The following is a 26,126-nucleotide window of genomic DNA, read 5'->3' on the forward strand; positions in this document are numbered from 1 at the left end:
GTTGTGCTTTCTTGCTTATTAACGTTCTGTTGCCTGAAAAAGTTGCAAAATTGATTTCCAGCAAAATTTTCCGCCATCTTGAAGCACAAGACAATCATTCCCACAAAACAAAAGTTTGCCAATCTACAAAAATCTCATATTCCTGCAAAATTTTCATGTTTCTCAGTATAATTTATAAACTCTTTATGCATTACTTTTGCATTGTGGGGGGTCCGTCTATGACACAAGGTAACACACCTTCATTACAAAGAGAAAATCACACACACACACACTACAACTACATTGTTTATGACAATACCAATTAAATCACACATTTCCAAAACAATTGATTCAAAAAATTTATTGAGAGCTTCACAAAATACAAAGTCAAATCAAGAATAGAAAAGAAGATCATTATTAGGTGTAAGCTGCTCAATCATTATGTGACTTTCTCATTATCATCAAACAAGAAATAAGTTAAGATTTCAGGCTAGCTAGTAATAATAACTATTGTAGAATATATTACTTTTTTCCAGAAATACATCATTTTGATCAGTCTTATTTGCTAAAATTAATTAATTTCCCCTATACACTATATCTATACCCAAAATATCTCCCAATCAATTTGTATAAAGATAATTTCACAAATTTTGATTGAATTTGAAGCTAAAGGATTCAATGAATTAAGGTTACTTACTACTTAAATTTACAATGACTAAATGTTGTTCACACTAGCAAGAAATTAATTTCAATTTTTACTTTATACTTCAATAATTCTCTTTAATTTGAGTGTTAGTGTACATATGTTCATTCCTTGCACAGCTGATAGTGTTACATCAAAAAAAAAAAAAAAACTGATGTGCCTTTTCAATCTAATGAGAAATTTCAGTCCTAACCATATCAATACATTTTAAAGCAAATAATTAGATAGGAGAAAGAAAGTAATAAAGCATCAACTGAGAGACATTGTTTATTTTAACACAAACTATTAGAGCTAAAACTGTACCACATTTTTTTCACAGACAGAACAAAGAATTGATATTTGAACTTTGGCAACTTGCAAAGATAAGGCCCAACATGTCACATTCTTGTTAATATTTGCAATTAAAGGGATATATAAGCAGGAAGTGTTGTGTAAATTACATTTACAAAATTCACCAATTTACTTAAATATACTTATAAATTTGACTCTCTGAGCTTCTAAGAAGAAAAAAAGTAATTCTACAGATACTAAACAATCAATAAATTAAATTCTGAAAATAAAATAATTTGTTTTAAGGTGATGATAATGCCACATTCTTTAAAATTTTGCCCTATTACCAGCACTTTCCTTTGTGGACCAGCCACAATTGAAAAAGCCTATGAAAAGAGTATTACTTGGGTTCCCGTGCAAGGGGTAAGGCCGCAAGAATAAGCCTGCTCAATCTCATGGTCTCACCCTTCGTATGGGCCACCCAAAAAATAAACCCACTCAGAAGCTTAAAAGTGAAAAGGGAAAAAAAAGTTTTAGTGTGTGGATAACCATTGAAAAAAATATGCAGCACTAGCAGCAGTAGTGATATCAATTTTCTTCAGTCCATAATAGCTTATATATGATTAAGTGCTAGTTGTAAATTTATTCCAATCCCGAAAGGAAATTTAAAGTGAAATCTTAGGACTCACAATAAGATGCTATGACCAATATTTGAAGCCCACTCAAGCCATTTGCTATGAACAATGCACAACTCCAAAATCAATTTGTATTTGTGTAATTTGCAGCTGTGTCACTGGGATCAAGACTTCAACTGAAATTCAACATATCAACTGAAGCCAATTGCTGCTGCAATGTTTGCCTCTAAGACAAGATTTCTTGCATTCTGGGACATATTTGAGTAACTTTTTATCACCAGATATCAATCAGGATGTTAGAATCCATTCAAAAATAATTTTTTTCGGTTTTTGATTGCAATTTGAAAGATGTGCAAGATGATCTGACAACCAGCGGGTTTCCACAGCCAACTGGCTTCAAGCAACAACCTATCACACAATTTAATGTACCTTAAGCCATCTAAATATACAATAACATACACACAAAAAGCAAAAAAATTATTTCAAGTTAATTAGAACCTGTCTTCTCCTTTTTTGAATTCCTTAATTTCTTCGAAAAGATAATCACCTTTGGATTCTGTGGATCAGCTTTAGACACATGCAAGTCAACTTTGTCTCCCTGTGCAACGATATATTCCATCAAGGCGTGACTACGTGCTGATGTAAAAGAGATAATGTCCTTGACAATAAGGAGAGCCTGCTCCACTTGTTGTACATTTAGCAGTTCCACACTGCGCCTCACTCCCAATATGTTTACACAGGTTTCTTTTTCATCCTTAAATTTAGCAATCAGCTTTTCAAGATCTCGCTGTATTGATGCTCCTTCAGACTTTACAAAGTTCATTGTGCTAGAAATCACACTGAAGAGATGCATGGCTGTTTTCAGTTGTTCAGCCACTGGTGGTTTGAGTTTATCGACTGAGACCAAAGGGTGAACATCCAAGTGGAATTCATATTCACTGTCATCTGTACCATGACTGAACCCAATCCTCATGTCTGCAAATATTTGGTCAAAAAGGACAAATCCTAAGAATGCTTGCACAATTTTAAGCCTGTAACTCTTGAGATATCAACATCAATTCTCCCTACATGTGCTACATGACTCTTACAATTTAAGCTCTGAGAATTTGGTGTCACATCAGAGTGATACTAGGTGATCACTCCTGACAGTGGAAGAGTCACACAGCAAATGCTTGCTGTGTTTGGTTGAGAGCTCAGAAACCAAACAAATAATTGACAATTTGGTTTTATCAAAAGAGTTGATAACGTAAAGTGGCCACTGTTAAGAGTTTCTAAAGCTAACATTTGGAACATCAGCCTTTAGTCAGAAAGAATTTAACATTCATGATGTCAGTTTTTCTGATAACCCTCTCCTCAAATATAAAGTGAAAAGATCCATTTGGCCCTTTTGATTCATTGCTTGAAGTTACAAAGTCCTACTTCAAAATTAAAGGGACATTTCTACCAGGAACTTACAAAACAGCATAGCCATTTAATTAAGTAAAAATGTATTTTTATTTGGAATATTTTAAACGAAACATGAGTCATGAGACTCAAAGTTTTAAAAAAATATATGTCCAAAAAACTTATTAGATGAAAACAATCTGCAGTGGGAATCCCTTCCATTCTTACCCCTAAGAGTGATATAAGAACCGAATTTCTCCTTGGAATATCACCAATAAATCACACATGAAGGTCACAAGGACGAAGGAAATGATCACTAAATAAAAGAACTCTTGATTGTTAACCAAATTCTCTTTGTCAGCACCATTGGAAATGTATAGAAAACAGTATGGAGAACTTGCATACTGGTTTCAGGGTGTAAAGGGTTAGCACTGTACATACCTGGAGGAATACTGTCCAAGCAATGTGTGAGAGGTCGATCAAGATCCAAACCCATAACCCTCTTAAAGTTTTGTTCCGCATCTTTCATCAACTTCCATTCATGCAAAAGCTTATCATAGCGAGTGACAATATCCTCTGCTCCAAGTTTACTGAACACTGCATTTGTTTCTAAATTGGTACAAAGAAAAGAAAAAGAGAAGAATTAAGAAAAGCAAACTTTAACTCCTGCAAGTGACCGAGTCAGAATTTCTCCTTAGAATATCAATACAATATCAAGCAGATGAGTGATGGGAGTGAAGAAAAATATCAATCAACCCTTTAACTCCCACATCAAATTCGTAATTCTCCTTACTGTCAATCATACAATTCTTATAATGATAATTCAGAGAATTAAGTAATGGATCAATCAATTATTCCCAAATTGATATTTTTCTTTATTCTCGTCACTTATCTGGTAGATATTGTATTGATATTGTAAGGAGAAATTCTGTCTTGGTCACTTATGGGAGTTAAAGGGTTAAGGGATTAGTTGATCCAATGCAAAATGTTCCAAACTAACATCATGAGTTAAGATAATCAATAATGAGATCTTTGGAGTTTAAAGGTTAAAAACTCTTCAAAATACATTTTTTTGACTTATAAATAACCTACAATTAGTTATATTTTCACTAATTGAGTGAAACCAAATGACACAAGTATAAAAAGCTTTTTTTTACTCCAGACACTAGCAACAGAAAATAGAAAATGATTGTTTGACTTTTGACAGAAAGTTATTAAAGCCTACATCCCCAAAAATTGATATTTTCCCACACACCTACTGGAAAGATGGTAAGTTAAATGTAAGGTTGTTAGTCCCATCTAAAACCCTTCCTGACTATGCAACTATCATTATTTTTTTCATGATGCATGTATGGTTTTGTTCAGTTTGCAATTTGGGTCAGATTTTGGTGCTCAGCCTTAAATATCACCAAGAAGTGTTTGAGAAAAAAACTTCAGTAGGGCCATACAAGCTTCAATTACTGTATTTCATGTTTGTTAAAAACTTACGTCGATTATTTGCCCATATCAGTTTGATCTCTTTGGATGCTATAATTTTCTTGTTTCTTTTCTTGAATTCTCTTCCATCACCTTCACATGATTCTATCATTTGTCTGGCAAATGTTCCTGTGGTACCAAGCAGTTGCTTCCCATCCTGAATATAAAGCAATCTTGTTAGGAAATATCAACAGTTATGTGCAGGTTTGAGCCCTGACAAGGTTAAAATGCTGTGTTCTTAAACTGGACACTGGATTCTTGATTCTCACAATCAACCCACACTACTCAAGGGAATGAATGGATGAGGGCAAAATTTCAGGAAAACTTAACCATTACCTGAAAACTAGAACTAACATCTCATCCAAGGAGAGCAACAATTATCATCCTAGTTGCAGCATGTTTGGGAATTGGGCATCAATAAGCCTCAAGAGAGACAGGTTCAAGATCTGGCAAGTTCACTGCATTGTGTCCTTAGACGAGAGACTTTACCTCCTCGCTCGCTCCTCCCAGGAGTATGAATGTATACCAGCACACTGACAAAGCCTGGGAACCTGACAAAATGCTTGGGGGGGGGGGGGGGGAAGAGGGACAGTATTTATCTGATGATGGACAAGTATTCCATCAAAGGGAAATAGCAGAACTCCTTGTTGTTTCATGGGAAGTAAAATAGAAAGAAAAAAGAAATAGGTGGCAGCTTGATTAGCTACTTGGCAAAAGTGCAAATTGCATTTTTCACCTAAATTTCCAACATTGCATTCTATGCTTTGATAAAAACAAAAGTAGCAGTTGTCTTTCCCTGTTTGCAGAATCTATCCATTTTTCAGTTTTAATGTCTTTTCTGTTCAAACAATTTTAGGGAATTAAAACAAGTAATCCTAAGTCGAATTACACCTAATTAACTAAGTTAATTAGCGCCATACGCAGACATTGCAACAAAAGAAGAGCGATGCGTCCATTGAAAGATATTTCAAAATTCATCCTTCTGGGAAGTACTACATCCCATACCACAAATATTTCAGATATAACGAAGCAAATATCTATGTATAGATATTTGTTTGTTCCGTTTCGTGATTGTTCATCTGTCAGATCATGTTTAATTAGTAACATCCCTATAAAGCAAATAAGGTAAAATAAACTGCTAACACAAATAATTGCGCACGTTGACATTCGTTCAACGAGATGATACAGAATTTTGAGAATGGTTAACACTGAAACCATCGAGCTTATTACAAACCCGACTGCAAATGGCCATGATAAAGAATTCTCTAGATAACGTAGTCCCCGCAATCACATGAAATATATCGAATTTCTGATCGATTGAGATCGTCAATATTTCGAAATTAGTAACTTTATTTACCTCTTCCACGCCACATATGCTTCCATAACAGCAAACACAGAAGAACTCTTTCATTTTAACTCATTTTGAGTACAAAATATTCCATCGTTCCCGCAGAACAACGACCACAAATTGCTTTCATTGTCTGTTGTGTCTAAACGCCAAAATGCGAGCCAAAGTCAAATGTAGTACCCAGTTTCAAACGGTATAAGGTTAGGCCTGTGAATATGCATCATTTAAAATAAATAAATTTATCAAAAAAACGAGTTCATGATATTCCAATGGGGCTCGTTTAAGCTTGGGAAAAAACTAGAGTTTTTTCTACTTGTTTAAAATGAATCTGGTTGTACGCACGCTTATTCTATGGAGGTTTATTTGCTAATAAAGATTATTTTGCACACTGATAACTTTGGTTAAGTCAGTCTGTGACCCTACTTAACGATTTCCTGGTTTTATATCCCCATTAAACTCCAAAGAGAAGCATTCATGCCTTAACAGATTAGATTTAACCCCTAATAGAACTAATTCCTTGAAAAATTTTTAAAAAGTATTATTGTTAGGCCCGAACCTCCTGGTGTACATATCTATTCAGAGACGTGCACCAAAAACAAAACGGCCAGATGAGTACTTTAACGATTTTTTTTCGGCAACAATAACATTCAACAACTGAAGTGGTATTCCTATCTTCGATATTAATGATATTATCGTAATTATCATTTTTATTCTTATCAAGCACTCGAAGTCCTCCTCTTACGCATGCAAAACAATGCGAGTGAACAAATATTCTCGCATCTAATTAGATGAGAGCGTGGCAAGTGTTTTACAAATTCATAACAAATCCCGTAAAAACTCTCGACTTACAACGGACAGGAAAACTTGATGAAATTCAGTAACCCACTGAATACTATTTACTTAAAAGTAGCATTATCAGACTCGAAATTCGGGATAATCTCGAATTAAGTCAGAAGACCTGTTTATATTACATTATAAGCTCACATTCTGGCATTCTGGGAGAGACCTCCAAGAGGATAACCTCCGAAGTTTCCTATCAAGTGTTTTTAAACATAGGAAACATCATAGTTTTATTTGAATAAAGGGGGTAAGTTTCTATAGAAACTGTGGTGCTGCGTCGGTAGGAGAGAATAACAGGGTAATTTAGTATTATCAACCGAGTTGATAACGTAAATATTGGCCACCGTAAAGAGCTGACGTTTTGAGGGTTAGCTCTTCGTCGGAGAGGTACCTCTGAAAGCTTTCGTTATTTGCGTGTAAAACGTATCTTGCTATTTGCTTGTTAACTCATAAGAAATTATATTTTATGCCCGTTGTCCCTGCCTCAAGCGTTGGAAATAAAAGTGAAAGCTTTGGTGCAATTTTCTGTTTGCACAACTACAAGAGCCTGGCAGCATGCCTAATCTCCGTTACATGCAGCGCACGGGTTGCAATTATGGCAGTCGTTGCGTAACAAAACAAATTCACGTGCTTTCCTCACGCGGGAAAGTTTGAGAACGGCGCAGCAAGGTCGAGCTCTCAGTATGACATAACGATTGAGTAGCTAAAAATGATCTTAGAAACCAAGAGAACAAATTTTTCAAAAACATCTCTTAAAATATGCTTTACCTTGTCAACAAAGAGTTTTGTTGTGTATTTCTATGTATTAATGCTATCGTAAAGAATGAATCCTCGATATTCTTAAAAGAGGGCGGAACCATTAATCGTATGATACCCCACGGAGGGACGGTTTCTTACATAAGTATCAGAGGAAAAAGTGGAAAAAGGGTAATTACTCGGTCGAAACATCATCACTTACCCCTTCCCCCCCTCCCCTAAATTTAGTCGTGATATTCGCGTGGTCGGCACGTGACAAAGGAGGGATTTTGTTAGCTTCCCAGCCACCCGCGTCGAACTCAAAATAAAATTATATTCGCAAGTTGCGTCACTGCAAAACTAGCACGTGCCGATGCACACTTTGTTTTAACTTTTTCAGGTAACTGAGCCAAGAATTTTCTCTCACCAGGATTCGACTCATCCCACTGCATGTAGTAAACCAGATGCTGAATTTCAGGTTCCCGCACCCGATAACCATAGCTTATGGTGAGAGTGGCGAGATATTCAGATAAAAATGCAACAACAACCACAACAACAAAAGTGATTCTATTTATGGTAAATTCGTGACTGCTTAACTTCTTTCTAGCGTTTTCAGTCTGTTGTGTCTGAATGCCAAAGAATCTGTCAACAAAGTCCTCTAGCAGAGGAAATTGGGTGTCCAGTTTCGACGCGTGATTCTTAAGAGGCTAATTTTTTTTCCTCCAAATATTATGAATTCTTTTGCGGTAGACGTTACTCAAATGGGGAAAGATATGATTAAAGTACAACTAAAATGCATCAGAAGCTTAAGTGATACACTAAAGCGCAAGAACACAAAGATAAATACATGTTGCAAGTGTGTAGAGTTTGTTCCTTAAAATCATGGGGTGTGATGTGGGGTGAATATAGCAACCATGACATTCTAAGCTGGGACGTAGAGCTTAATTTTGGCTTTTGAGAAATTGTAATGCTTCTGAAAGGATATACGTGGCTGGTATTTTTTTCCAAAAGAAAATTTCAAACAAAAAGAATAAAAAGGCATGTTAATGGACTTGGAAAGCAAGTGAAAACACATTTCTCGCAATTAGTGTATGAAGATGAGGGTATCTGATAGACAGGAAACCTGAAACAGCTGTCATTTAGTTTGATTTGAAGTTTACTGAGACAGGGGTCTTATCGAGTAAAGAGGCGAAAATTAGGAAAAGGAGAAAAGGAAAAAAAAAACATTGCAAAAGAGATCAAGAACGCCTTATGGTAGATTAGTCTGGAGATGGATATTGTTTTCAATTCAAAAATTGCTCCAGTACTCTAAATCATCTCAGAGTGTCAAAATCCCCCGGGATGGCGAAGCCAATAGCTTAGTCGAGAGAATCTTATGCTCACGCAAACCTGAAAATCCGTATTTACCCCAATCTACCCACTTTTAGTAACACCAGTCTTTGTTTTTAAAAGAAATGTTCCTTTTGCGCGCTTTAACATTCGACAGGTACAGTTTCCGGAAATCTATGAAAACAGGTTAAAAAAAGTGCGAAATAAAGCAGATCTTTATCACATCCTTTTGTATACTAATTAATATATGGCACTCTGCAAAAATTTTTTGATTGAAAGAGCTTTGCAAATTTTTTTAATTGGGAGAGCTTTTCTCTAATGGGATAGAAACGTGCATTGAGGGTGCAAAGTTCACGATCGAGAAAAGAGGTGGCAAAATGATCTCCCATTTGATTATGCACTCCAATTTTTAAATTATAAACTACTGTGTAAACACAAATAAAATAAGCTTGTTCAAATCCCCCTCCCCTGATGGAAAATGTTAGTTTCCTGCAGAGCGACGCAACGTCGATTTTTACCGAACAAGCTTGAAAAATCTTGTACGCTTAAACTCTATAATTAAGTGAAAAACTCCACATTATGATATATAAGTAGTAGTGTTGGCGTGATTTGAAATATTGTGTCTGTGCACAAACTATTGGACAAAAGGAACCAGTTAAGAGAAATACAATGATAACTTACATGAATATTGAAGAAGTTACATGGGTGATTTCTTCTCAGCCAATGCTTCATGGTCGCCGGAAAACTCAGAAGAGATGAAACGCTTTCAGTCCGCTACTTTCTCGGATGTTGGCTCTACACAGCTCTTGTAAAGTGTCGGCGCAGATTAACTGAAAATGCCTTTCAAAAGTGATATTGGAATTACGAACCTTCGATCACAAGGACAGGTGCTTTCAATAAAAAATGGATCAATTTGCAGAATGTTTGCGGTATGCTGTCACAAAATGTTGTAGAGGCAGGCATGAGACAAGAGCATACCGTTGCAGACACCTATAGTCCTCAAAATCTGGTGACTTTTATACTCAGAGCGTATTACATAATTTGACTGGTTTCAGCAGGTTTAGCTCACCCCGTGATTTTCAAGGTCAGGATCATATTCGACTCCCGCAGGCAGCCGGTTGTCGAGACATCAAATGTTGGTACAAGAACCCACTTTTAGGGACCCCTGAGCGAATTCTTAACATTTCCGGACATACAGAAGAGATGTTAACACCTTATATTTTTTTGCTTCAAACGAGAAATTCCACGAATTCACGAGAGTGTGTTGTACTCTTCCTACCTTCAGAGAAATCGGACAAATCGGCATCAGGAATGGATTGGAGTGCTGTTTGCTCCGTACATTCAAGTACTTTGTACTTATGGTCGCTGAAAAAAAATCTGGAACTTAAGATTTTGATCCTTTAAGATCCATACACATTTTCTTAGTCTTCATTCCAGCAGTAAACGCATTAACATGGGTAAACAAATCCCTCTAGTGACAGATCAGTACTGCAGATCATGTTGCTAAACGATTCAGTCGCAGACAAATTATGGACTTAATAAAATTATATACTTAAATTGAAATATTGTTTCCACCACAGACAGTTAAAACGTTTCCCTATCATATCGATAACTCCCTTTATAAACTTTCAGACCATCCGTGAAATACTCAGTTTGCGACGAGAATCACAATGAAATGAATCCAAAACTTTTTGAAGGAGAAACAAAAAAGAACAAAAAAAGAACAAAAAAACCTTTCGAAAACGCAGACATTTTTCAACAACAAAGATGTTGAATGATTGACTTTACCGACCTCACTACTTGCCCCAACCCTCCCCCTTCCCCTAATTAGTTGGCTCCGAAAACAACCGTTTTAAAGGCAATTGGCAATTGTTTACACTAGCTGCCCAGTGTTTACATTATGAATTAAATGGATCCTCTTGACCAGAGAAGATTTTCCTCTGGCTAACCGTACTATGGCCATGCATTTCCGTGCACGCACGAGTCCATTTTGCACTAGAATGATTATGATATATGGCCGGGCAATTTATTTTCCACATTCGGCAAGAAACCTTAAATCAAACCGTTGCAAAGAGAGACCTTTGCCTCCACGTAACTATCATTAAATTTTATTGCATAGTTTTTAGGCAGGAAATACTTCCAACGCATTGGTCGCGGAAGTTTTATACAAAGCTTTTTAGCTGTTAAAACTGCTGCACACTGACGGCTGAGAAGGATGCTCTCAGTAAACTCTCTTTTTCAATTAAGGTATTAATCTGTTTTTTCAACCCGATGGAGCTCTGAAATGACATGTTGATGTAGAAAACGTCTCTTTTTTGGATGAATTGGCGTACAAAACACAGTTTTTAAGATCTGGAAGTTTTAAAGCCGGCTACATACAGCTGTAAAAGTGTTTGAGAGATGAGCACTTCTAAGCGAGTGACTAAGCAATATTTTTATCTGGTCAAAGTCCACTTTCGTTGTTTACAGTGTTTTATAGCAAGAGCTCTTCTTCCTTTGGTTGATTCAAGACTTAGAGTATTTACCACTTAACGTAAAGTTGGAACTCAAAGTGAATCGGTCCCACAGACAGCGAAAAAGGGAGAAAAAAAATTATGAAAAGACCCGTGACCCGTAGATTACGCATCGCTCTAGTTCGCCTTTTATATCTCTGGTTCACTTCTGCACGACCTGTGTACTTCCCTGGTCCTAAACTGTAAACGGTTTGTGCATGAATACTGGAAGAGACCAGTAATGCCAGTCCCATGTATTATTCATGGCTGTTCTGCTCTTTTCCAACAAAGTAAAGAAAGTTGGCGGCCTTTTTTGACGAGTTTATTCTCATTGATTATTAGAAGAGGCTGAAGGAAAGTGGTTCAAAATTAAGTTTCTAAGCCTTTCCCGCTACTTTGATTTGTTGCAATCGCTTAAAATAAGCCAGAGATCGATAGTAAGGTGTCTGAAATCGAACGCACTCGCTCGCCGCATGCCTCGTCACCAACTATCAGTCTTTCAAATTAAATGCCGCCCTCGTTGATGTTGTTATGATTTGTTCTCACTTACTAATGGGATCAGAACAATTTTGCATTGGAATCTTTCCTGATGTCTGGTAACGGCTCTTAGCCTGTCCTATATTTCATTAATCCAATTTCACTTTCTCCTGGTGAGAGACGAGAAAATTTCCCATTCTTAGCTCTTACATATTTGCTGCTGGGTTTGACCATTCCTCTGCCCCCCTCTACTCAATCTTCAGAGGCTTCTGTGAAAGTTGTATACGAGAAGCTTGAAGGGAGAGTTAACGAGTGCGGGAGCCCCCACCAAGAGAAAAGATCTTATCTTCATCATTTGTAATGCGCATCGGAACGTATTTGAATGACATATGCAAAATTTATAAAGGAACTGAAGGGTTACGAGCGCCCTTCAAAAGTTTATAAATGACTCGCCTCCGGCTCGTGATATGCACATTTTTCGAGTGTTCACGCCTGGGTCACTACCCCTGTAAACCGATAGAAAGTGCGGTCTATTGCTTAGATTAGTTCTCCATTCATTATTTCTGTAAAGAGGAAAAAGATAGATTAGAGGAATGTTAAAAGCCGCTCAAAGCGCCAGAGTTTAAAAATTCGTTACGGCGTCTACATACTATTGTACTTGATCGTCAGCCTTGCAACTGCGGTGTTAAAGAATCAATAGGTCCTCAGTCATTGACGTCAATCCTTTTCTTAGAATTTCACAGGCACTTGGAATGAATTCGCCGAAATGGGTCTGACACGGATGAGAAAACCCCAGCATAAATATGCAGCGTTTTTATGGTAGGGCCATTTCATAATACTTTGAGTATCTTCTTGTACAGTGTGGAAATACCTTCGGCTTGAAAGGGACGACAAAAAATCAGTTAGTAACAATAAAAAAGTAAGAAAAAAGATATTAATATCAGATTCCATTGAAATGACAAACTTTTGGCTTAACCCATCAGATTACGGTCACCCGTTTGGACTTAAGGCTGGGTAGAGTGAAAATAATTATTCAAGTTTGCCCAAAATAAACATCGATCTTGTTTCCCGTGAGAAATTACTTTCAAAAGTTCCCCTTCTTGCTTAAAAAATTTCACGAATCCGAAAATTTTCCTGGAAACATTCTGTCTTCCTCTTCCTGTAGGGAATAGATAACTGAGTAAGTGACATCATCAAGCACTGAAAAAAAAACAGAGATGGGACACTTTCTTTTAAAAATGCAAGATATTTTTAAAGCAATTCTTGTAATTAAAATGCATAGTTGTAGTTGAGTTCCATAATCAAATCTGCAACAATTTTCTTTTAGCGCGTGACATTATTTTGATCGATGTGTTACGAATCAAAGCCAGCCACGTGGATTATTTACATACCATTTGTTTTTTCTGTTTTTTTTCAACGATCTTTTGTTTTGACGTATTCATTGTTTTCCCGGAAATCGATGCAAGGAACTTTCTCGGAAAACATAATGATGTCATGGCATTAATTTTGCTATGCGAAGCACTTTTGTTAATTGTCTTCAGATATATAAGAATATTGTAACGTTGAAGAAAATTTTGAGCTTTTGGTGAGGGAATTTTCAGGTTAGCGAATGCAATTTCTTGATCACAAGCGATCGATTGTTTGTCCCTGTTTCGATCACTTTAAAAGTTGTTATAATTTTCCTTGATGAGCTACCGTGTTTGAAGTAATTTCCCGGTTGAATCGCCCTTCATTGTAAAAGGAATTTCAATTTAGGGCTTTGCATTGATACTCAAGCTTTTTGTCATCATTTGAAATTTTAATAAGTGACACCATGGAGAAGGCTTCCGAAAGCAAAACAGATGGAGAAACCGAAGGAAAATTTTCAGCTCGGCCGTACCAAGTGGAACTTCTAGAGCGGGCGAAGGAAAGGAACACCATCGTATGTCTGGGCACGGGAACTGGCAAAACGTTTATAAGTGTCATGCTCATAAAAGAACTCGCTCATGAAGTAAGAGGAAACTATAAAGACGGCGGGCGAAGAACTTTCTTCCTTGTAAATACAGGTACCTTCATATGTTTTGTCTTTATGAGATCAGCTTTACCTCGGGGGAGTGGGTACGATATCTCAGCGCGGGTCGGGCCGGGGTTGCGAAGATGGGTAGTAGCGGTCCTCGCATACGTACAAATACAATTCAATGGAAATAGAAGAAATGATCGTAGATCTTTCCTTATTTTAGCCTGATTATGACTTATTGGAACTTTTGATGCCAGAAACTAAAATATAAGATGAAGAATGTGGTTTACATTTTGATTTCCTTAAGTCGAAAGGAGCTTGAGGATTGTAGACGAAATCAACTCCCTTTGTAAATAACATCCTTCCTTTTTTCACAGTTCCACTAGCTAGCCAACAAGCAAAAGCGATCGCTAAACATACAGACTTAAAAGTCAGGCATTACGTTGGAGAGATGGGTGTAGATTTCTGGGACAAGCCCACTTGGGAAAACGAGTTCGATACAAGCAACGTTCTGGTCATGACAGCTCAAATATTCCTAGACCTTCTGTTGCATAGCTACATACTTCTCTCGCAAGTGAATCTCTTGATCTTTGATGAATGCCACCATGCTAAGAAGAATGATCCTTACAGACAGATAATGCAGTGCTTCAGCGATTGCCCACAGCGCCCATTACCCAAAGTTATGGGTTTAACTGCCTCGATAGTAAATGGAAAGGTAAAACCTTATAAAATTGAATCGGAGATCCAAGAGCTGGAACGCACATTAAGATCTACATGCGAAACAAGTCAAGACGAAGATGTTGAAAAATATGCTGCTAAACCCGAAGAACTGGTCCTTGTTTACAAGAGCGAGAGCACTGATGAAAATGTAAACATTTTGATCCAAATCCTGTCGGATGTCTTAAAACCAGGAATTGGTTTTCTCCGCGACTGTCGGGTGTCCAAAATTGACGAGAATGCACACTGGTACGCGAAGTTCGCTCTGAGAGAGTGTAAGGAGACATTGGATGAACTGGGCCCTTGGGCTGCTTTTAAAGTAGCAGAATACCTAATCAAGGATCTAGGTATGGTACTGTTTCAGTTTTAAGGGGAACTGACGTAACTGTGCCCAAAGTTTAAGTCAAGTTTTCGAAAAATCATAATACGGTCAACGCGAACCAAATATCATAAATATTATCCAAAAAGAAGGGAAAAATCTTATGACTCCATTTCCAAAAAGTTTGGTTTTATAGGTTTTTTTAAAATTTTGCTTTAACTCTTTACACCCTAACATCAGTATACATATTCTCCATACTGTTCTCTACACATTTCTTAAGGTGCTGACAAGGAGAATTTGCTTAACAATCAAGAGCTTCTTTAGTTGGTGATCATTTCCTTTAATCTTGATACCCTAATGGTTGATTGATTCTTGGGTGATCCTGTTAGGAGAAGTTAGATGCAGTCACTCGGAGAGTTGAAGAGTTTAGCCTACATGACAGATATTGACTTAATGTTTATTAGAAATGAATCAGTGTGCCAAATCCTCTGCTCATAATACCAAATTATTCCAATTCAAGCAAAATTAACCTGGGATTGGATAAAAATGCCTTTGTTGGCATCTTTTGATCAACTGGAATGGAATACACTTATAAATCGGAATCTTTCCTTCTAGACAGAGCATGCAAGGTTCAAAGCAGCAAACAAGGGCGATTGTTTTGCGAGTTTAGTGCCACCCAGCTGCGTCAACTGCGGGGCATTTACTGTAATTTTACTGAAAGTGATGGGTCTGAGGACAGTGGACATTGTTACTTCATGCCTAAACTTCAAACACTTCTGAGTGTTTTCAGAGAATTTGCTAACTCACAGCATGGTAAGGAATACTCTGCTGACTGCTTTATTTATGGAACTGATATTTCATTTCCTCAATGAAAACCAAAACAGAAGATTAGTGAAGTGGATATTTCTGCACTTCTTATCACAATTTGACATTTTCTTTTCTAAGATCTCTCCTGATTGTGTGCCAAACCTTCTCAAAATTTTAACCATGAGACTTTGTGTTAAATTTCAAAATATCCACTGCCCATGATTTTTCTTTCCTCTCAGCTCCTGTATATTTTGAATTGTAATGTTATTGTGAGGAGAAATTTGTTTTGGTTTGCTCTTAGCAGTGAGAGGTGAAATGGAATAATAATAGTGGTACTAGTAATAAAAATATCGATGATAGTGACAGGGCCAAATTGATTACAATCATTATAGTAGGAAATTTAACAACAATAAAAATGATAATGATGATAACAACAACTATAATAATCTCTCAGGGGGAGATCAATATTCAGTAGCCATCTCCTCATTCCACCAAGAAATGTGAGGAACAACATTGTGGTTTAGGAACAAATCACGGGGACAAAAAAAATTAAACATGGCTACATTTGCTACCCAACTTCACCTTAAGGAAGATTTAGCCAATTGTTAAAAGTAATATTAGTAAGAATAATCTTTTAGGTTTACTTTTGTTTTTTTTGTCAATCCATACACACTAAATAACCAGCTTTAAAATTGGCTCTTTCTTGAAATTTGTTTCAAGGGTGATTTTGGATGTTACTCTGCAAAACAGCTTGGTGATCCTCAGTTTGGTTATTTTGCAGCATCTGAAGAGGAGAAGACCCTCTGTGCCATTGTGTTTGTTGAAAGACGATACACAGCACTAATCCTCAGCAAACAGCTTAACAAGGCAGCCGAACTAGATCATGAGCTCTCATTCATCAAAAGTGACTTTGTGATTGGTCACGGCACAGGTGCAAGGGTTAACTACTCCAGTAACACAGAGATGAATTTTAAGAAACAAGAGGAAGTGCTGCGCAAGTTCAGAAATGACAAGAAAAGACATGAATTCAATGTGCTGATAGCCACCTCTGTTGTTGAGGAGGGATTAGATATTCCCAAGTGCAATGTTGTCTGCAGGTTTGATTTCCCAAAGAATTATCGTTCCTATGTACAGTCAAAGGGCAGAGCTCGTGCCAAAGGTTCCAAGTACTACATGCTGGTGGATGAAAAAGAGCAAGTGGAAAAAGAGAATGAATTGGAGGTACATATTTTAAAGTAATAAAGTCAGTAAAAATCCATACCTACTCTGGTGATTGTCATTGATAATGTTTAGCGGAGGATACAGAGCACCACCACCTGTGTGGGAGATAGAAGGTTCGAACCCCAGACTGCCGACCAACACTCAGGGTGCTAGAATAACTGAGGACTGTGCTGCCTTTGTTAAGACATCTGCAAACAGTTAGACATTCTGGTCAACTTGTATAGGGATAGTAAGCCACAAGCCCCATCTTCTGTTTCTCCTCTCTACTGGTTAGCAGGGGACATTAAAGAACCCATGCATTTCTTGCAAAGAATAGGGAACATAGATGTCATTGTTATAGTCTGGCCTTTAGATTTTTTACACAGGCTGCCTTTTAAAGCAGCTTTAAGCTGAACTGTGAAAGCTGGTTTAAATATCATAAATAAATTCATAACCTGGTTGAATTATTGTAAGGAATGTTAATTATTCTTCTTCTTAATGTTCATGACTTATTCCCTAGATGTTGCGTGCTATTGAGGAAATCTTGTTGGAAAGATGCCATGATCGGCTGGAGCCATCAGTGGAGGAGTGTAATGAGTCAGTAGACACAGATTTACTGCCACCGTACATACCAGTAAATGGAAAGGGAGCAAGAGTAACAATGACCAGTAGTGTTGCTCTACTTTCAAAGTAAGTACAAATAATTTATTAACTTTGAATTGTGTTGTAGTTCTAAATTTGAAATAATTGGTTGACTTGTTTATTGTTAAGTAATGTGGTTGTAAAAAGGGAAGATGTGCTATGTATGGGGTAACAAACTTGGGCACTGATTGAGAAAAGGGGTGATTTCTATTAACTATGAGTATTACTGTAAAGCTGGCTGTTTGCTTCCCTACAAACCTCAAAATTGCTGGTATTACCTCTTATCTTTCACTGAAATCACTTGGAATTCATGAAAATTCAGCAGGTAAAAGGACAAGTCTACCAGTTTGATAATTATTTTTACCTGTCACGTTGAAAATAAGGGAGTACACTGCCTCTTTAAAAGCTCTTACACCACATCTACATAAAGTTATGCTCTTTTAAATTTTAACTCAGGGGTGTAGAATATTCTTATACTTAATATGGAGATGACCAATTACTTAAAATTACAAACTTTATAAAACTAGAATTATACCAATATTTCTACTTTTGTCTTTTCAGGTACTGTTCAAAGCTCCCAGGAGATCGTTTTACTCAGCCCAAGCCAGTTTACAAGGTTGAGGAAATTGGGAAATATCTTTACAGGTGTAAACTAACACTCCCAATAAACTGTCAACTACGTGATGATATAATAGTAAGTTTAGAGGACTTTTATTTTTTTTAAACTAAGACATAAAATTGTAATTATGGAAATTTGCCTATTTCCACTGTCATTATCATTGGCTATTGATACTGTTTATCTGCCTTCTGATTTGTTACGTAACTGCCTCCCGGTTAGCTCAATTGGTTAGAGCTCTGGACTGTTGTGTGGGAGGTCAAAAGGTTCAAGCCCCAACCAGACCAACACTCAAGGTCTTAAAATAACTGAGGAGAACGTGCTACCTTTCTATAATGTCAAGAAATGGATAGACATTCTAGTCTTCTCAGATAAGGACGAATAAACTGTAGGTCCCGTCTCCTACCTCTATTAATTAGTCAATTTGGTCAGGCAGGGGACGTTAAAGAACCCACTCACGAGATTACTGTGATGTGGCTGGCCAGTTTACTGGGAATTGGGGGGGAGGGGGGGTCTGCCCTTGTCATTGTTAACGCGGGATCCACTGTTATTGGCTAAAGCTGTAGTGGTCTCCATGCCTGAGATAATTGGGCGAAGCTAAATAAATTAAATTACAAAATTACGTTATGGGTACTTTGGTTGTGATTTTGTGTCTCTCAATTCAACATTGTTCTAATTCTCTGTGCTAAGTTTCAAGCAGTTTCTTAACTCTTGGAAATTAACCCTGTAATTCTCCAAAATTCTAAAAATAACTCTCCTGACTAACTGCTGTACATTTCCTTGTAAATTGGAGAGGACAATATGGTGTCACATTAAGACAACACCCTAACGCTGATGAACTTATATATTCTCGTCACCTGTTCGCCATTTAACATATTGGAATTGCAAGGAGAAATTCCATGTTAATCGCTTACTTGAGAACCATCTATGTCTGCATTTCATCAGGGTGAACCAATGCTGAGTAAGAACCAAGCCAAGATGGCAGCCGCGCTCAAAGCCTGTGAACTGCTTCACAAGATTGGTGAGCTTGATGATGACCTGTTACCAAAGCGGACTTTATCTGACGAGGAAAGTGATTTGGAAGAAGAAGCAGCAGCTGAGTCCGGCGGAAAAAAACCAAAAGCTGGAACAAAGAAGAGAAGACGACGGTACAAGAGAAAGGTAAGCAGTTGAATTTCACAATTTTGGCCTGTGACTTACTCATTAAACTGTTAACTTATATATCTCAATACAATGTCGTGTAAGCATGAATTTGGCTACCATTCCCTAAGCTTATTCAAGTTTGGGTATGCTGTTGATTTACCAATTTTTTTGAGCTTTAAAAAACACGTTATTCGCTTCTAAAACGCTGTGATTAAGTGATCATGAAACCAGTGTTCGAATCCTCACGTTGAACTCAAGTTTCACCTTCGCTTCCCGCTCTTGACAAATATTTACACCTTCTTTACCTGATGTTTTGTTCTTGCCCAGGTTCCTGAAGCATTTGTCGGCAGCTTGGTACAGGAAGGTCAGCCTCAGTTCCTCACGACCATCACCATACAAGTCACTAAACTTACTCAGCCACAAGAGTTTGTCGTTAGTGAGCGGCTGTTCCTCAATGAAACTTGCACGTTTGGAATGCTGACAACGAAAAGAATTCCTTGGGTTGGAACTTGATTATTAATATTTCATTATTTATCAGGCAACCTAATTCTGTAGGCCAATTTTCAATCTAGTGTCGCTCTGTGATTGGTCCAAAAAGCTTGCACCTTTCTTTCAGCCAATCAGCTGCAAAACTAAAACCAATCACGACTTGGTCGCCTGCGTTTTCCCGCGCTTTAGACAGTTTGGTTGTTTTCATTTAACTCATTGGCTTCTAAAGGTCCACGATTGCAGCATGTACCACTTTAACCGGTCTCACAAACCACAAATGTTGACCTTCATCTTACAATGCAATTTTTTCACTCTTCAGATACGATCGTTCAAACTGTATCCTAACTATGGCGAAGTCACGGTATCCTTGCAGTGTCACAGATCTCCTTTGCGTGTAAACATCACTAAACAAGAGTTGGACATTCTTCGCGATTTTCATATCTTTCTCTTCACTCACGTTCTACGCTCTCCTGTGGAATTCGTGCCAGGAAGTGTGGATGGTTACTTCATTGTTATGTTGAAGGCTTCAGGAAGGAGTATTGACTTTGATCGCATGAGAGAGGAGCTTTCGCATTCACCCAAACAAAGCCGTGTAAATCAGCCCATCGTCGTAGACTTAGCGGTAACAAAAAACTACGTTGAATCTCCACAAAAGTATGCTGTTTTGAAAATTCGTGGCGATCTGACTCCGATGTCTCCGTTCCCGGAAAAGTCGCAGGGTAACACTTATGAAGAATATTTTCGCCTGAAATACGGAGAAAGGGGATGCATTGCGAACAAGCATCAACCACTTGTCGAAGTGAAAGAGCTCTCCGCTAGAGTGAATTTTCTAGTAGACCGAAAACAAGGAACAAAAAACAAGCGCGGTGTGATTTGTCTTGTTCCAGAGTTGTGTGACCAGATTCCCATTCGCGCTTCTCTTCTTAGCGTGTCTCAGATTCTACCATCTATTCTTCAGCGTATCAACTCCCTCCTTCTCGTTGCTGATCTCAAGGCCATGGTTGCTGATGTACGCGACACAACAGATGAATCAATTTTCCCTCCCATTGGAGCTGAAGAGGGCTCAAGAGAGGCGTCCATGGAGGTTGAAGGCGATGCTTTGGACCTGGAAGACGAGGATGCACTTTTCTCCGACATCAGGTCAATGTTCCGTTACAGTCCACCATCTGCTAACCACCCCGACTCCTTTCTCGTTCTTCAAGCTATTACCACCACCCACAGCGTAGATGCATTTAATCTGGAGAGGCTGGAGATGCTTGGGGACTCATTTCTGAAGCTGGCCGTGTCCATTCATCTCTTCTGCACATACAGCAATAAAGACGAAGGCAAGCTGACCCGGCGTAAGAAAAACCAGATTAGTAATTTAGCGTTGTACCGAGCAGCGGCCAAGAAATCTCTGGGCGAGTATCTCCAGAGCACGCAGTTGGCTCGCAACGTTTGGTGTCCTACGGGATGTCAGTTTGGCGACGTACCACCGAATCGCACCACAGGTAGCCCAGCCATGGAAGTTGACAGCGGGGACACAGTCGAGGCAATGGAAGTTGACGAGACCTTAGAGAGGGGAAAGGAGACAAAACTTACTGCTACAGAGCATGCGCGCCAGAAATGCAACACTCAAAAGATTGCGGACAAGTCCATAGCTGACAGCATCGAAGGACTGATCGGAGCGTATTTAATATCCTGTGGTTACCTTGGTGCGTTGCGATTTATGAAGTTTCTGGGGCTAAAAGTTTTACCTGAAATTGGCACCAACGACGGCAATGATTTGCAGGCGGAGAATAGCAAATCGGGTTGCTATGCTAGATTTTGGCCAGATCAGACAAAAATAACAGTTGCGCAAGGTAAAGGAGATATGGTTTTCCGCCTCACTTCTGGCCTGGAAAACTTTGAAAACGAATCAATCTCGTACACTTTCCAACAAAAGTTGTATTTGGTAGAGGCACTAACTCATGCGTCTTACCACGAAAACCGTGTCACGCCAAGTTATGAAAGACTCGAGTTCCTCGGCGATGCCCTGCTGGACTTTTTGGTCACGCAACATTTGTACTTCCGTCACGTCAACTTGTCACCTGGGGAACTGACCGATATACGACAGGCCTTGGTGAACAATAACATCTTTGCCACCCTTGCCGTAGAACACAACTACCACAAGTATCTGAAGCATATGTCTCCAAAGTGGTTCCAAACAGTGAAGAACTTTATTGACAGAGTGGAAGATGAGGCAGAAGAGAGGAAAGATAATCAGCTTCAAACGGTAGGGTGAACTTTATTCTTTAATCCTTTACATCAGTTTTCTTATTCTCCATTCTGTCTTCCATACATTTCCTAAAGTGCTGACAAGGAGAATTTGTGTAACAATCAAGAGCCTCTTTAGTTGGTGATAGAGACGTTTCCTTTGTTCTCAACGTGTGATCCAGGGCTATTTTAATAGGGAGAAATTAAGTGCTAATTATTTTCATGGACCAAAGCGTTAACGAATATTTTCTCCAGTTGATTTATTAGAAGTCTGTCTTTGGCAGGTCACCGCTGACCCATTTATTATCGTGTCTGAAGAGGAAGAAGAAGGAATCGAGGCGCCTAAAGTTCTTGGTGACATCTTTGAATCAGTAGCAGGCGCGATATTTTTGGACAGCGGTATGGATTTGACTAAAACCTGGGGTGTGTACTACCGCATGATGAAACCCTACATCGGTAAGTTGGCCATCGCCACCCACCTCTTGGGAAAAGTCTTATTAGTAGAAAGCTCCGAGGTTGTTTTTCTCGCAATAAGCTGGAAAAGGAGTGAGAATGAGTCAGAGAAAGTATACTCAGCATGGCGTTGAAGCATTCAACCCTCAAATCCAGAGTGAGAAGGAACGCCGTTGAATAACGAACCAAGAAAAAAAATACTACAAATATTGATTGATATAAAGTTTTCAATTCAGATCATTACTCAGTGAACATATTGCGAAATCCCATCAGACATGTTTACAAGGAACCTGAACCTGGTGAAAAACACCGGAAAGATTGATTGATTTATGTTTTTTATTCAGACCATTACTCGGTGAACATACCGCGAAATCCCGTCAGACATGTCTACGAGGAAGACGAGAAGGCTGACTTTGGGTGAGTGTACAGTTCAAGGTTAAGATTTTTGATGGTTGGTTGACTCTCCCCGCATACGTCTCTGACTAACTGCACCAAAAGTGTTAATAATTTTAGAGCGTAATAGAGTGAATTTTTGCCAAGAACAACATCTATGGATTGCAGGAGCAGTCTTTAGAGTAATTGTGGCCGAGTGCGGCAGATCTTTCCAAAAACATGGACATGTGCACGTGTAGAGTGCCAAAATAGTGTGGCATAACATGAAATCGTCAACATTATCCCTTGAAATAGGGAGATATTGAGAAAGATTACAAAGAACTGCAGTTGTGGCGCGATTTAATCTAACAGATTTTCATTTTTTTTTTTTCGTTTTCTCCAGGAAAGCGAAGACCCTTGAAGATGGTAAGATCCAGTGCACTCTGAGAGTGCACTGGGGAGAGTACAATGGGAAGGGACCGAACATGAAGATTGCTAAAGCTACAGCAGCCAAGCTCGCTATTGAAGGGCTGAAAAAGAAATACACTGCGGTATACGAGGAAGATTAAGACTCAGTGAAGGCTTGGAGGACATCAGTGTTGCGGCATGTTGAGGCAAAGGTGCTCTCTTAGATTTGTGTTGTTGAGATAATGCTGTGGAACACTGTTACAGTAACAGGAAGTAAATTTCTTTTGTGCCTATGATAATATTTGTACATTATCTTCCACAATGAACATCCCTTTCTAGGAGCCACGTTTATGTAGGTGACGTACCTTGAATGAATGGGAGTCGTTTAAGATTACTTTGTGTTACAAACGTCCCTTAAGTGTTGTGATTGACTTTCTCAGACACCGAGGACAGTGTAGACATTTGTCTAGAGACGTTTGCACTATTAATGCGGCTTTGAAATATTTTTTTATCTACAATTTGTCTTTTTGACAACTCTTGTTTTTAACTTGTGGGCGTCCCTAACAATTCAAAATATTTTTTTGTTTATTTTTTATCTATTGAATGACTCTATTTTTCTATTTTGTGGGCGCCAGGGCGTCGTTGCTAACAATTTACGGAAAATAGAGAAAAATCGAAACAAACAAAAGAACAGTAAAAAATATCGCAAAAAAAAAAATAATAGAAAACTCTGACAGCAATAACTATGAAAGTTCACCATAACAGCGCTTTGGTATATGAGTTTCTAATTGATGAAGATAAAATTTTAGTTTCCTAGGAATCAGGCATTTCCTTTTAAAGATTTATGTTTTTTACCAGTTTTAAGTGTGGCAAGAAGAGTACATGTAAGAATGCAAGAGCGATTTTGGTAATCGTGATATGTGTTGCAGTTGTAAATAGTGTAGCTGAAATGAAATGGAAAGTCCTGTGTAAAATAACTACACATGAATGAGAGATTAAAGGAAAGCGCTAATGTTACATTCACGTGGGCTGTTTGTTATTACTCTATAAAAAATGCCGCGTAATTCCATAATAAATGGTAATTTTATTTAGCATGAATTTGCTTGAGTTGTGTTACAAATGGCTTCGTTACTCGCTCTCCGTGACAGATGGTGAGCTAAGCTGTCATGGGAGGATAAGCGAGCATGTTCGCTTAAATTCTTCAGAGACCGAAATATGCTCTCACAGGAGGAACCCCAGTTTGGTTTCTGTATCTGATTAAAATTAACGCTTCTGCTATTTATCAATCGTGTGACTTTTATTCGTTACTTCCCAAAATATCTGTTGGTTTAAAATAACGATGTCGAACGCCAACGTGGCGGACGTGCATTTCGTCTCAGTCCGTTGATACTTAGCAGTGTCATAGCTACTTCGCCTGCGCAAAGTGAGAGGAAGTGAAAGCTTATGTAGCTTGAGAGAAATCTCTGTTTAAACTAGATGTACATTTTTCCGATTACTCTAAACCGTGAAACGTACCTCTTTGTAGTTTTAAGTCTCTTTGTTTTAGTAGTCTGCACACCGTTCGTCGCACAGTGTTGCAGCGGTACTGTGAGCACAAGGTACTGTGCAGGACACTCTTTGCCAATGCTTGCCAGAAACAACTGTGAAACTAAGACGCCATCTTGCTTTAAACATAAACCATTTTCACCGTGCGTTGTCCCGCAAGTTTGAGGTTGTGTTCACTCAGGTACACACCTCAAAACGCAGCGCACATCCGAGTGTAAGACAATGCGTTTGAATGTCACATGTTCACTCGTGCGTTTTCTTAGGCACGTGATTTGCGTTTGAGTCAGTATTGCACGTGAACTTTGCTCTCAATGTTCCTTTTTTCACCATCGTTTGGTTAAGAAAACGTAGTCACTTTTTTTTTGCATTAAAGAGAGAAATGCGGCAAATTTTCTGGACGACCTTGATTTTCCTGCTACATTAAGTAACAAGATTTCCGTACAGCCACATACTTCATTGTGCATACACCTCATGGATAAAGAAATCAATGGCAAAAATGATCTATTGCCGCCTTGGGGAGTACGGCTCGTTTTATAACTGGAGGACTCTCGCAAATCACGACGGCAACGAGGTCGTGGCAAAAAAAAAAAGAAATCTCATGGGCAGGACAATATTTCAGCACGTGCGTTTTTAACCTTGTACATTTCTTAGCCGTCTTCTGCAAAACAACGGCGTGAAATCACCAAAATTTGCGTCGTCTGCGAATGATGCAGCCCTTCAAAATAAACGCATAGAGGATGAAAAACATTATGAATAAATGATAAAGGACCTAAAACAGTCAGTGAGCAGCGCCGAGGAAGACGTCGATTAAAAAAAATAAATTTATATTTCATGTCATGATCATAAGAATTTCGGGAATGCCCGGTTGTGTTTACCAGCGTCCCTTACGGTGCCACCCTTCAACATTAGCATAACGTATGTGAGCAGTGTTAAGTTCCAAATGGAAACCCTTGGTCGGGGTGTCCGTTCTCAGACCGCACAAAATTTGATTCTATTTTGGTGATATAGCGTTGCTTTTACAGGAGACGGCTAAGAAATGTACAAAGTTTTACAACGCACGTGCTGAACTATTGTCCTGCTCATTAAATCTTGTTTATTTTGCCATGTCCTCGATGCCGTTGCCGTCGTGGTTTGCTTATTAAGGTTCCTAAACTAATTCTTATTTAGGTTCCACGAAAACACATGTAAATTATTGACTGCAGGGGGTTTAGTTATGACTACTTTCTGTTCAACTTTCATGCCTAATAGCCTTTTAGAATGATTTACTTTAAGCTCTGCTATCTGTTACTTATTTAAATGATATTTTGTCATTTAGAGGTAAGTAGCTCATGACACGAAATGAGTATCAACTTCAGGACCGGGGTGTACTTACACCCATTTTCAGCTACTCAAAGGAAAATATTGCAATACTGAAAAGCGTTCAAAGGAAATCTTATAACATTTCGTTAAGGTTTCTTGTTAATCAGAAAATTCTACCACCTCAGTTTTCTATGTATAATCAAATTGTTATAATTTTT

At 38.3% G+C, this 26,126-nt stretch overlaps 2 protein-coding genes and 1 long non-coding RNA gene across 5 annotated transcripts; 1 reads left to right on the plus strand and 2 right to left on the minus strand.

Annotated features, from left to right (window-relative positions):
- Window positions 1-324: 324 nt before the first annotated feature.
- Window positions 325-9,693, minus strand: LOC131789773 (uncharacterized). 2 transcript variants are annotated; one of them, XM_059106941.2, is made up of 4 exons: window positions 9,380-9,693; window positions 4,459-4,603; window positions 3,412-3,579; window positions 325-2,562 (listed from the first exon to the last, which is right to left on the minus strand). In XM_059106941.2, the coding sequence occupies exons 1-4, from the start codon at window positions 9,428-9,430 to the stop codon at window positions 2,075-2,077; spliced, it is 852 nt and encodes a 283-aa protein (XP_058962924.1). In that variant the 5' UTR covers window positions 9,431-9,693; the 3' UTR covers window positions 325-2,074. The 2 variants fall into 2 exon arrangements, with proteins under 2 accessions (XP_058962924.1, XP_058962923.1); XM_059106940.2 differs by lacking the exon at window positions 9,380-9,693 and adding an exon at window positions 5,804-5,967.
- Window positions 9,694-12,317: 2,624 nt separating this feature from the next.
- On the plus strand, window positions 12,318-24,087 carry LOC131789781 (endoribonuclease Dicer). 2 transcript variants are annotated; one of them, XM_066170359.1, is made up of 13 exons: window positions 12,318-12,486; window positions 13,474-13,712; window positions 14,041-14,727; window positions 15,315-15,512; window positions 16,288-16,727; window positions 17,227-17,396; window positions 17,910-18,042; window positions 18,910-19,125; window positions 19,435-19,608; window positions 19,916-21,850; window positions 22,116-22,287; window positions 22,629-22,701; window positions 23,060-24,087. In XM_066170359.1, the coding sequence occupies exons 1-13, from the start codon at window positions 12,434-12,436 to the stop codon at window positions 23,223-23,225; spliced, it is 4,656 nt and encodes a 1,551-aa protein (XP_066026456.1). In that variant the 5' UTR covers window positions 12,318-12,433; the 3' UTR covers window positions 23,226-24,087. The 2 variants fall into 2 exon arrangements, with proteins under 2 accessions (XP_066026456.1, XP_058962934.2); XM_059106951.2 differs by lacking the exon at window positions 12,318-12,486 and adding an exon at window positions 13,144-13,268.
- Window positions 15,443-24,816, minus strand: LOC136282672 (uncharacterized). Its single transcript, XR_010718346.1, has 5 exons — window positions 24,580-24,816; window positions 19,413-19,584; window positions 18,879-19,087; window positions 16,768-16,915; window positions 15,443-16,682 (listed from the first exon to the last, which is right to left on the minus strand). It is a non-coding gene; the product is annotated as an uncharacterized lncRNA (long non-coding RNA).
- Between the last annotated feature and the right edge of the window lie 1,310 nt (window positions 24,817-26,126).

This window comes from Pocillopora verrucosa, chromosome 7, assembly GCF_036669915.1.
Source record: "Pocillopora verrucosa isolate sample1 chromosome 7, ASM3666991v2, whole genome shotgun sequence".
In the NCBI taxonomy this organism is placed as follows: domain Eukaryota; kingdom Metazoa; phylum Cnidaria; class Anthozoa; order Scleractinia; family Pocilloporidae; genus Pocillopora; species Pocillopora verrucosa.